At 39.5% G+C, this 12,912-nt stretch overlaps 1 protein-coding gene across 3 annotated transcripts in view; it reads right to left on the bottom strand.

Moving 5' to 3' along the window:
• Positions 1-12,912, bottom strand: part of TRIM33 (tripartite motif containing 33) — a 138,561-nt gene that overhangs the window by 92,800 nt on the left and 32,849 nt on the right. The window contains exon 1 of one of the 3 annotated variants that reach the window (XM_055584663.1): positions 11,698-11,853. The exons of the other annotated variants lie outside the window; for them this stretch is intronic. Within the exon in view, the coding sequence (XP_055440638.1) occupies positions 11,698-11,707 (10 nt within the window). The 5' untranslated portion in view covers positions 11,708-11,853. Of the gene's footprint in view, positions 1-11,697; positions 11,854-12,912 lie in introns of those variants that run through there. 3 annotated transcript variants of the gene reach the window in all.

Genomic DNA, 12,912 nt, shown 5'->3' with positions numbered 1-12,912 from the left:
ACCCAGGCCACCTCAGTGAAAGCCCACAATCCTAACCACTAGGCCACTAGGAAACCCCTCAAAAAACTCTTAATAACTACTAGTAATACAAGAAAACCAGACTTAGAGCTTATCTCATCAGTTAAAAAAAAAAAAAAACAACTGCCAAACAATAACAGGAATAATTATCTTCAAAGTTGTTGGAGAAAATAAAAGTCAACTGGCAATCTATACCCTGATAAAGCTATTATTCTACAATAAGAGCAAATCAAATTACCAGACATAAAACAGTACTATTCATTGCTATAAGAATTAATAAAGCATTGGGCTGAACCATATAAAACTGTAAGTATTCAACCACTTAGGACCTGCAAGTATGTCAATTTTATACAGTTCAATCTGATATCTGAGAACATGGAAAAATATTTAGAAGTGAGATGCAAGAAGTAATTAGCAAAGGCATCAATAAAACATTGATACATAAACATGCATGGGCTAAAAGTAAATATAACTATGAGAGAGATTAAAAAACATAAAATACTAAAATATAATGATCTGTTCTATTATAATTAAACTTTAAAAATTATTCTAATTAAAATATGAAAGGAAAATTAAGATATGATTAAAATTATGTCAATTAAAGTAAAATCTTTCCTTAATAAAATAAGCAAGGGCCTTGAAATTCAATCACACAAACCAGAGTCAAGTTTCAGAAATTCCAAGAAAGAACCTCCATTAGTTGGCATCTTTCAGTCTGATTCACATAAATTGGCTCCTAAAACATTGCGGACATAGGGACTCTGCCACCCCACATTCCTTATCAGATGTTTGCAGCCCAACTCTGCCCTACCTTGCACTTCTGCCCTCATCCCAGTAAGATTTTTAATGTGCCTACGTGAAAATACAGTCTATTTGTATTTGCTGGGGACAGGAAATAATCATATCAAATTATGTCTATATTTGCATTTGTACAAGGTTTCACTGTAAGATCAGTTAGTATTTACTGAGAAATTTATTATGTATTAGTTCACTCAGTCCTCATAACAGCTCTGTAAAGTAGGATCAATTACTATATTCATTTCAAAAGTGAGGAAACAGGTTCAGAGAGATTAGATAATGTTCTCAAGTCATGGGACAATGTAAGTGGAGGTGAGAGGAGACCAAGGTCTGAAACTAAAATGTACGAACCTACAGCCCTACAGGCTTCTTGGAGAAGACCCTTGAGAGTGCCTTGGCCTGCAAGGAGATCCAACCAGTCCATTCTAAAGGAGATCAGCCCTGGGTGTTCTTTGGAAGGAATGATGCTAAAGCTGAAACTCCAGTACTTTCACCACCTCATGTGAAGAGTTGACTCATTGGAAAAGACTCTGATGCTGGGAGGGACTGGGGGCAGGAGGAGAAGGGGAAGACAGAGGATGAGATGGCTGGCTGGCATCACCGACTTGATGGACATGAGTTTGGGTAAACTCCGGGAGTTGGTGATGGATAGGGAGGCCTGGTGTGCTGCGATTCATGGGGTCACAGAGTCAGACACAACTGAGCGACTGAACTGAACTGTGCACCTAACAAGACTGCTTCAAAACATAAAAGAAAAACCTGGTAAAACTGAAAGTAGACAAACTGAAGCATGAAGATGAATGAATGAGTGGGGGAATAAAATACACAGGCTCACTAAATGTGAGACATTATCAAGTGGCTAAATATATGTGTAATGGTATTTCAGAAAGGATATTCTAAAAAATCAGAAAAATATTTTAAGAGAAAATGGCCAAATTTTCTCCAACTTGAACAACAATAATCCAAAATTCAAGAATCTCAATAATCTCTGAGGATTATACCTCTAAATAAAACCATACCAAAGCACATCATAAAATCAACTGCTTAAACTAATAATAAAGAGTAAACCTTAACAGCAGTGGGAGAGGCAGGTATGAACCCATTACATACAAAGGAACAAAGATAACAATGACAGCAGACTTCCATTAGAAACTATAAATCCAGGGGACTTCTCTTGTGGTCCAGTGGCTAAGATTCCATGTTCCCAATGTCAGGTTCTATCCCTGACCAGGGAACTAGATCCTACATGCCACAACTGAAATATTCTGCATGCTACAACTAAGACACAGTACAGCCAAAATATATAATTTTTAAAGCCAGAAGTTGTTAATGGAATGTCATCGTTAAAGCAGTAAAAGCAAAAACAGACACATGAATTAACAAACTAAATGAAATGACAAACTACAGGGGAGAAAACGAACAGCAGAGATTACCGATGCAGAATTAGTGCATAAATATAAAATGAATGTTTAATGTAATCAAAATAGAATAGCATTAACTATGACCAAAGGAAAATACAAAAACAGATTTTAAAAAGAACAAAAACCTAGAAACAAAAATAGCTAAGTAATAAATTTAAAATAAATGGAGACCATAACAAAGACAAAAGTATAATGTAACTTTTCAGTACACTTTTGAATGCAACAAAAAAAAAAGAGCTTCAAGAAATTTTTTGAGGGAGATTTATTTTCTGGCCCCTGCCACACAGCATGTGGGATCTTAGTTCCCTGACCAGGGGTCAAACCTGTGACCCCTGCAGTGGAAGCAGGGAGTCTGAACAAATGGATACCCAGGGAATTTTAGTTAACTAAAATCTAGATAGCCACAACTAACTAGTGCAATGGTACAAGACCTAGGAAGTTCTTAGAACTTCAGACCTAGGAAAATATTTGAGACAGTACTTTAAGAAAATACATTAACTTTTTAATTTTTTGAGAAAATGGAATTACACACAGACAAAAAAATCAACAGCTAGCTCACTTCCACTAATAGAAGAATAAGGAGCTCATGATCTGAGCCACAGTCAGCTCCCGGTCTTGTTTTTGCTGACTGTATAGAGCTTCTCCATCTTTGGCTGCAAAGAATATAATCAATCTGATTTTGGTGTTGACCATCTGGTGATGTCCATGTATAGAGTCTTCTACTGTACTGTTCGAAGAGGGTGTTTGCTATGACCAGTGCGTTCTCTTGGCAAAACTCTATTAGCCTTTGCCCTGCTTCATTCCGTATTCCAAGGACAAATTTGCCTGTTACTCCAGGTGTTTTTTGACTTCCTACTTTTGCATTCCAGTCCCCTATAATGAAAAGGACATCTTTCTTGGGTGTTAGTTCTAAAAGGTCTTGTAGGCCTTCATAGAACCGTTCAACTTCAGCTTCTTCAGTGTTACTAGCTGGGGAATGGACTTGGATTACTGTGATATTGAATGGTTTGCCTTGGAAACGAACTTCCAGATGTTCAAGCTGGATTTAGAAAAGGCAGAGGAACCAGAGATCAAACTGCCAACATGGGCTGGATCATCGAAAAAGCAAGAGAGTTCCAGAAAAACATCTATTTCTGCTTTATTGACTATGCCAAAGCCTTTGACTGTGTGGATCACAATAAACTGTGGAAAATTCTGAAAGAGATGGGAATACCAGACCATCTGACCTGCCTCTTGAGAAACCTGTATGCAGGCCAGGAAGCAACAGTTAGAACTGGACATGGAACAACAGACTGCTTCCAAATAGGAAAAGGAGTGCGTCAAGGCTGTATATTGTCACCCTGCTTATTTAACTTCTATGCAGAGTACATCATGAGAAACACTGGGCTGGAAGAAGCACAAGCTGGAATCAAGATTGCCGGGAGAAATATCAATAACCTCAGATATGCAGATGACCCCACCCTTATGGCAGAAAGTGAAGACGAACTAAAAAGCCTCTTGATGAAAGTGAAAGTGGGGAGTGAAAAAGCTGGCTTAAAGCTCAACATTCAGAAAACGAAGATCATGGCACTGGTCCCGTCACTTCATGAGAAATAAATGGGGAAACAGTGGAAACAGTGTCAGACTTTATTTTTGGGGGCTCCAAAATCACTGCAGATGGTGACTGCAGCCATGAAATTAAAAGATGCTTACTCCTTGGAAGAAAAGTTATGACCAACCTAGATAGCATATTCAAAAGCAGGGACATTACTTTGCCAACAAAGGTCCATCTGGTCAAGGCTATGGTTTTTCCAGTGATCATGTATGGATGTGAGAGTTGGACTGCGAAGAAAGCTGAGCACTGAAGAATTGATGCTTTTGAACTGTGGTGTTGGAGAAGACTCTTGAGAGTCCCTTGGACTGCAAGGAGATCCAACCAGTCCATTCTAAAGGAGATCAGCCCTGGGATTTCTTTGGAGGGAATGATGCTAAAGCTGAAACTCCAGTACTTTGGCCACCTCATGCGAAGAGTTGACTCATTGCAAAAGACTCTGATGCTGGGAGGGATTAGGGGCAGGAGGAGAAGGGGACGACAGAGGATGAGATAGCTGGATGGCTCACCAACTCGTTGGACGTGAGTTTGAGTGAACTCTGGGAGATGGTGATGGACAGGGAGGCCTGGTGTGCTGCAATTCATGGGGTTGCAAAGAGTCGGAGACGACTGAGTGACTGAACAGAACTGAATGGAGGAATGAAAAGTGAACCATCCCCTCAAAGTGCAGATATAAAACTTAACAAAATTGTCACAAACAAAAGAACCCATCCATTTCAAAGCACTGGGAAACAATCATTATCAGACAAAATGAGAACTGCTTATTCTACAAAAATCTGCTATGGTAAAAACAGTGGAAGGCATTGGCCTTCTTGCCTGAGCATGATCCTACGATCCCTACTCCCACTCGAAAATTCTAGTATGCACCATCAGTAGTTTTACTAAAGGGTGACCATAAAAAACAGCAGCTCTGTTCTCATGCCATATACAAAAGTAAACTCAAGATGGATTAAAGACCTGAATATAAGACCAGAAACCATAAAACTCCTAAAACAAAAAACACGTACACAGAACCCTCTTGACATAAATGGTAGCAATATTTCTGGATCTATCTCCTAAGGTAAAGGAAACAAAACCAAAAATAAACAAATGTTGGGCTTCCTTGGTGATCCGTGCAGGAGACACCACTTATCCCTGGTCCAGGAAGATACCACAATTAAACTACAACTGCTGAGCCTGTGGTCTAGAACCCAAGAGCTGCAAATGAGCCTCTAGGCTGCAACTACTGAAGCCCGAGTGCCTCGAGTCCATGCTCCGTAATAAGAGAAGCCACTGCAATGAGAAGCCCATGCACTGCAGCCAGAAAGTAGCCCCTGCTCATCGAAACAGAGAAAGGCCACACACAGCAGTGAAGATCCAGTGCGGCCAAAACTAAACAAATAGAAATTTTAATTAAAAAATGGGACCTAATTTAACTCAAAAGCTTCTGCACCGCTAAGGAAACCAGCAACAAACAAAAAGACAACCTACTGAGTGGGAGAAAATATTTGCATGATATGACCAATAATACCCAAAATATATATTGTTGTTTAGTCACTAAGTCGTGTTCGACTCTTTTGTGACTCCATGGACTACAGCCTGCCAGCCTCCTCTGTCCATGGGATTTCCCAGTTAAGAATTCTGGAGTGGGTAGCCATTTCCTTCTCCAGGGGATCTTCCCAACCCAGGGACTGAACCTGAGTCTCCTGTATGGCAGGCGGATTCTTTACCACTGAGCCACCAGGGAAGTCCCATAAAGCTCATGTAACTCAATATTAAAGGAAAAAAACAAATGAAAACTAGGCAGAGGACCTGAATAGACATGTTCCCAAACAAGATATACAGATGACTGACAGTGCTCATCACTGCTAATCATAAGAGAAACGCATATCAAAACCACACTGAAGAACTTTCCTGGTGGTCCAGTGGTTAAAAATCTGCCTTGAAATTTGAGGCACTCAGGTTCAATGCCCGGTCAAGGAACTAATATGCCACATGCTGTGGAGCACTAAGGCCGTGCACCACTAGAGAGCCCATGTGCACGGCTGGAGTCTGGGCACTGCCACAAAGGGTTCTGTACGACTCAAGATCCCCAGTGTCCCAACCAAGACCTGACAGAGTCAGATAAAGAAACATTATTTTTTAAAAACCCTGAGATTATCACCTCACATCCACCCGAATGGCTATTACCAAAAGACCACAAATGACAAATGCTGGTGAGGATGTGGAGAAAAGGGAACACTCCTCCACTGCTAGTGGGAACGTAAACCGCTGCAGCCACTTTGGAGAACAATATGGAGGTTCCTTAAAAAAAAAAAAACCAACTAAAAATAGAACTACCATATCATCATCCAGCAATTCTACTTCTGGGAATAAAATCAAAGAAAGTGAAAACACTAACTCAAAAAGATATATGCACCCCAATGTTCATAGCAGCATTATTTACAATGGCCAGGATATGGAAGCAACCTAAGTGACCATCAACAGATGGATAAAGAAGTGTAGATTATTATTAAGCCATTAAAAAAAAAAAAAGAATGAAATTCTGCCATTTAAAACAACATGGATGGACCTGGAGGGTATTATGCTTAATGAAATAAGTCAAAAAGAGAAAGACAAACACTGTATCTTAAATTTTCATGCAGAATCTAAAAACTAAAACAAGTGAATGAATATAACAAAACAGAAACCAATACAAATACAGAAACATCAATAGGCAGAGGGAAAAAGAAGGCATAATAAAAAGGTAGGTGATTACGAGGCACAAACTCGTAAGCATAAGATAAATAAGCTACAAGGACAGTGTTACAGCACAGAGAATATAGCCAATCTTATATAATAATTTTTTGTGTTTTTTATTTTCTGTTCCTTGGTTTTCATATAATAACTTTAAATGGAGTATAATATATAAAAATATTGGCTCACTCTGTTGTACACCTGAAACTAATGTAACACTGTAAATCAACTATCAGATCAGATCAGATCAGATCAGTCGCTCAGTCGTGTCCAACTCTTTGTGACCCCACGAATCGCAGCATGCCAGGCCTCCCTGTCCATCACCAACTTCACTGAGACTCACGTCCATCGAGTCAGTGATGCCATCCAGCCATCTCATCCTCTGTCATCCCCTTCTCCTCCTGCCCCCAATCCCTCCCAGCATCAGAGTCTTTTCCAATGAGTCAACTCTTCACATGAAGTGGCCAAAGTACTGGACTTTAAGCTTCAGCATCAGTCCTTCCAATGAACACCCAGGACTGATTTCCTTTAGGATGAACTGGTTGGATCTCCTTGCAATCCAAGGGACTCTCAAGAATCTTCTCCAACACCACAGCTCAAAAGCATCAATTTTTCGGTGCTCAGCCTTCTTCACGCTCCAACTCTCACATCCATACGTGACCACAGGAAAAACCATAGCCTTGACTAGATGAACCTTTGTTGGCAAAGTAATGTCTCTGCTTTTGAATATGCTATCTAGATTGGTCATAACTTTCCTTCCAAGGAGTTAGCGTCTTTTAATTTCATGGCTGCAGTCACCATCTGTAGTGATTTTGGAGCCCAGAAAAATAAAGTCTGACAGTGTTTCCACTGTTTCCCCATCTATTTCCCATGATGCGGTGGGACCGGATGCCATGATCTTCGTTTTCTGAATTTTGAGCTTTAAGCCAACTTTTTCACTCTCCACTTTCACTTTCATCAAGAGGCTTTTGAGTTCCTCTTCACTTTCTGCCATAAGGGTGGTGTCATCTGCATATCTGAGGTGATTGATATTTCTCCCGGCAATCTTGATTCCAGCTTGTGTTTCTTCCAGTCCAGCGTTTGTCATGATGTACTCTGCATATAAGTTAAATAAACAGGGTGACAATATACAGCCTTGACGAACTTATACTTCAACTTAAAAAACAAAAAAGCAGCTTTGGCACCATATGAAGCAAGATCAATTAGGTCAGGAGAGCAAATGTGAACAGATTTGCCAGCTAAAAGTAGGTATTCCAGTTTGGAAAAAACACCTTGTACACACTGAAGTTTGGGTCACAGCTAAAGCAGGCAGCAGGCCACTAGGAAAACATAAGACACTTAAAATGAGAGTCACACAATTAAGATAAAACTCTACACACACCTGGCTAACTAAAAGGGATACTCAAGAAAGCCCAGCAAAAATAAAAGGCCAAATGAGACTAAAACCTGGCTGCAACTTTTAGTGTGTTTCCTAAACTAAACAAAGACGGATTACTAATGGTGTGAGGCTGATAAACTCAAGATATTTGATCGAAACTTCCACCCCAAAGCACTGGTTGACCACCAAGCTATGCAGACATACTAATAGAAGCGAACCCTAGAAAGCCAGGCTAGGCAATAAAAATAAAAATAACTGAAAAGAGGTATCAATGACTGTAAGCTGTACAAATTTCATACTTTAAGACTAAGCAAGTTACTACAAAATAGCAACAACCTGCAAAAAAATAAACCAGAAGTCAGAGTTGCTATAATACAGAAAATCATAAAGAAACAGAGAAGTGTGACTTAACCTGGGGTTGGGGGAGAATCAGTCAACTAATCAACGGAGTCCAAACACTGAAGTTAATAAACAGATTTCAAAGCAGCTATTATAAAATACTCCTAAGAATAAAGTAAAATACGATGGCAGGACTCAACATATAGGAAGTCTGAAGAGAGAACTAGGAATTATAGTTAACAACCCATAAGATGAAAAGTAGAACATCCAAAATTAAAAATTTAATCATATATCTAGGCTCAAATAGAAGACTTAGTGGATCTGTAGATAAGTCTAAGTATTCAATCCTTAAAAGGCAGAAAGATCAAAACAACAGGGGGAGAAAGAGGAACAGCCAGAGAGACATCAAGATCTCAAAACGAATGCAGTGGAAGTCTCAGAAGATGAGAGTAAGGAGCAGGAAAAATATTTTGAGAAAATAATAGCCAAAAATGTCCCAAACTCAATGAAATAAATTAATCTCAAAAGTCAAAAAGCTGGAAAAATTCAACTATAATAAAACAAAGAGAATCAAACCTTGATTTATCATACTCAAACTACTGCAAGGCAAGGACTTTTCAAAGAAAATCCTGAAAACAGCAACAGAAAAACAATTCATCATCCACAGGGGAACAACATTAACATCTGACTTTTCATCAGAGACAATGGAGGCCAGAAAGCAATCAAGTGACATATTTAAAGTAATTGAAAGACTGTAGAGCCAAGAATTCTTTATAAAACAAAAATATTCTTCAATCTGAAAGCAAAGTAAGGCAATCCCCAGATAAACAAAAATTAATAGAATGTCATGAGCATATTTGTACCACAAAAGAAATACTAAATGAAGTTCATTCAGGCTGAAAAAAACTGCAATCAGACAATACCCTGGATCCACTGAATGGAAAAAGAGAAGCATTAGAAAGGGTAAACATATGGAAGACATAAAAAAGACTGTTTTCCTCTTGATTTCTTTAAAAAAAAAAACACCATGATTGTTTAAAGTGATAATCAGAATAAAGTTTTTTAAACATATAAACAGAATAATACAATAGTTACAAAGGAGAAGAAGTGAGAAGAGAAGGGAAAGTCTCTCAGTCGTGGCCAACTCTTTGCAACTCCATGGACTGTAGAATGCCAGGCTCCTCTGTCCATGGAATTGTCCAGGCCAGAAGATTGGAGTAGGTATTCCCTTCTCCAGGGGATTTTCCCAACCCAGGTCTCCCACATTACAGGCGTATTCTTTACCATCTGAGCCATCAGGGAAGCCCCAGTTACAAAGGAGAAAAATGGATCTATAGCAAAGATTGCTATATTTTAACATTTTGCTAGATTTTAACAAAATTAATACAATATTACCTTGACATGGCTTGTATTAAATTAGACATATAATTGCTAGAGGAAAAACTAAGACAAAAACAAAGTAAAACCAAAAAGAGAGAAAATTTTAAAGAACATTAAAAATACTGGACACAAAAGGCTTTGTAAAAGAAAGGAACCAAAACCTGACATGACAAAGAGAAAACAAACATCCTAAATCCAACCACACAATTGCTGCTGTTGTTCAGTCCCTAAGTCGTGTCCAACTCTTTGAGACTCCGTGGACTGCAGCACCCCAGGCTTCCCTGTCCTTCACCATCTCCCAGAACTTGCTCAAACTCATGTCTATTGAGTCGGTGACGCCATTCAACCATCTCATCCTCTGTTGTCCCCTTCTCTTACCACTTTCTATCTTTCCCAACATCAGGGTCTTTTCAAATGAGTCAACTCTTTGCATCAGGTGGCCAAAGTATTAAGAGTTTCAGCTTCAGCATCAATCCTTCCAATAAATATTCAGGACTGACTTCCTTTAGGATTGACTGCTTTGATCTCCTTCCTGTCCAAAGGACTTTCAAGAGTATTCTCTTACACCACAGTTTGAAAGCTTCAGCGCTCAGCATTCTTTATGGTCCAACTCTCTCATCCATATGTGACTGCTGGAAAAACCATAGCTTTGACTGTATGGACCTTCGTCAGAAAACTGATCTCTGCTTTTTAATATGCTGTCTAGATTTGTCATAGCTTTCCTTCCAAGGAGCAAACATCTTTTAATTTCATGGCTGCAGTCACCATCTGCAGTGATTTTGGAGCTCAAGAAAATAAAATCTGTCACTGTTTCCACTTTTCCCCATCAATTTGCCATGAAGTGATGGGGAAAAAATGGAAAAGTACTCCAGTGAAAAGGCAGAGATTGTCAACCTGGATAAAAGACAAAATCCAACTACATGGGGTCTAAATGAAACATTTCTAAAGACACAACAGACTGAAAGTGAAAAAAAAAAAAAAAAAGGAAAAAGATATACCATGAAAATAATCATGAAAGGTGGAGGGAAAAGACTCTTAGATGAGACAGATTACTTACTAGACATAAAGGTAAACATTTTATATGCTAAAGAACCAATACAAAAATAGCTAACAATTATAAATGCATAGGAGAAGGCAATGGCACACCACTCCAGTACTCTTGCCTGGAAAATCCCATGGATGAAGGAGCCTAGCAGGCTGCAGTCCATGGGGTCGCTAAGAGTCGGACATGACTGAGCGACTTCACTTTCACTTTTCACTTTCATGCATTGGAGAAGGAAATGGCAACCCACTCCAGTGTTCTTGCCTGGAGAATCCCAGGGACGGGGGAGCTTGGTGGGCTGCCGTCTATGGGGTCGCACAGAGTGGACATGACTTAAGTGACTTAGCAGCAGCAGTAACTTTTCCCCTGGAGAAGGAAATGGCAACCCACTCCAGTATCCTTGCCTGGAGAATCCCATGGACGGAGGAGCCTGATAGGCTATAGTCCACGGGGTTGCAAAGAGTTGGACACGACTGAGCGACTTTTTACTTTTACTTTACTATAAATGCATATGTACCTAAAAAAATACATGAAGCAATACTAACAGAATGAAGAAAAGGATAATTAAACAACTGCAGACGGAGATTTCAATACTCATTTTGCAGAAACTGATAAAAACGGTCTTTATAAAATATAAAAGCCTTAAACAACATAGTAACCAACTTGATGTAACTGATCTATACAGAACATTCCATACAAAGATCAGTTCAGTTCAGTTGCTCAGCTGTGTTCGACTCTTTGCGACCCCATGGACTGTAGCCTGCCAGGCTTCTCGGTCCATGGAATTCTCCAGGCAAGAATACTGGAGTGGGTTGCCACACCCTTCTCCAGTGGCTCTTCCCAACCCAGGGATTGAACCCAGGTGTGATTAAAAGGGATCTCTTATTAATAATGAAAAGATGCACTTATCATCCCTATCTCTCAGTCTTACAAGTTCTGTCCAGAACCAGGGACAAGGATAAAATACATAATTTACAGTGTCTGCGAGGAAGAGGAAATAAGCCATGTCAGAGACCTTGTGCCATGTACAGAGCCTAAAATAGTATTCATTTCAGTTCAGTTGCTCAGTCGTGTCTGACTCTTTGCGACCCCATGAATTGCAGCAAGCCAGGCCTCCCTGTCCATCACCAACTCCCAGAGTTCACATCCACAGAGTCAGTGATGCCATCCAGCCATCTCATCCTCTGTCATCCCCTTTTCCTCCTGCCCCCAATCCCTCCCAGCATCAGAGTCTTTTTCAATAGTTCTACCTGGCCCTTTAAAGAAGTAGTTTGCCAATCCCTTTGCTAATTAATGGGCTTCCCAGGTGGCTCAGTGGTAAAGGATCTGCCTACCAAGCAGGAGATGTTGGTTCAATCCCTGGGTCAGGAAGATCTCCTGGAGAAGGAGATGGCAACCCACTTGCCTGGGAAATCCCATGGACAGAGGAGGTCTGGTGGGCTACAATCCCTGGGGTCGCAGAGTCAGACACGACTTAGTGAGTAAACAGCAGCAGCAGTGCTAGTTAATAAAACAAATCTCAATAATTTGAAAGGGTTTAGACCACTCATGGTATGTTCTCCTACCACAATTAAATTAGAAGGTAACAACAGAAAGAAATCTGAAAAGCCCAAATTTTGGAAAGTTTAAAAACCAAATTCTAATTAACCAATGGGTAAAAGAAGAAACCTTGAGGACAAACAGAAAATACCTTGAACTGAATATAAGTTAAAGTTAATATATACAAATTCACCAGATACAGTTAAAGCAATACCTAAGAGTCCAAAAGAAATTCTGCCATAAAATGTTCTATATCTGCAAAGTCAAACGGGGTAGCCATTAGGCACATGAGATCAGTGAACACCTGAAATGTGACTAGGATGACTGAAGAACTCAATCTACTATTTAACTTCAGCATTAACAGCCACATATGGGAGTTACCTAACACATCTGACAGCACAGGCTTACAAATTTGTAGCTTTAAAAATATACTAGAAAACAACAACAAAAAAATTTTTAACCAATAATCTGATCATGTAATTCAGATTCTGCAAATCAAACCCAAATTAAATAGAATAATATAAAGATCAGAGTAGGTATCAATGGAGGGAAGGGGAATAAAACTCAAAGATGATTCTTTGAAAAGATCAACAGAATTGATAATTAGCAGGATGGGAGATAAGGTGCAGGTGGAAGGGAAGAGATGGGGTTGGGGTGTGAGGAAACATACACTGAGATTGATTTAGAGGTT

This window comes from Bubalus kerabau, chromosome 6, assembly GCF_029407905.1.
Source record: "Bubalus kerabau isolate K-KA32 ecotype Philippines breed swamp buffalo chromosome 6, PCC_UOA_SB_1v2, whole genome shotgun sequence".
Taxonomy (NCBI): Eukaryota; Metazoa; Chordata; class Mammalia; order Artiodactyla; family Bovidae; genus Bubalus; species Bubalus kerabau.
This window is presented reverse-complemented; position numbering and strand designations above follow the sequence as displayed.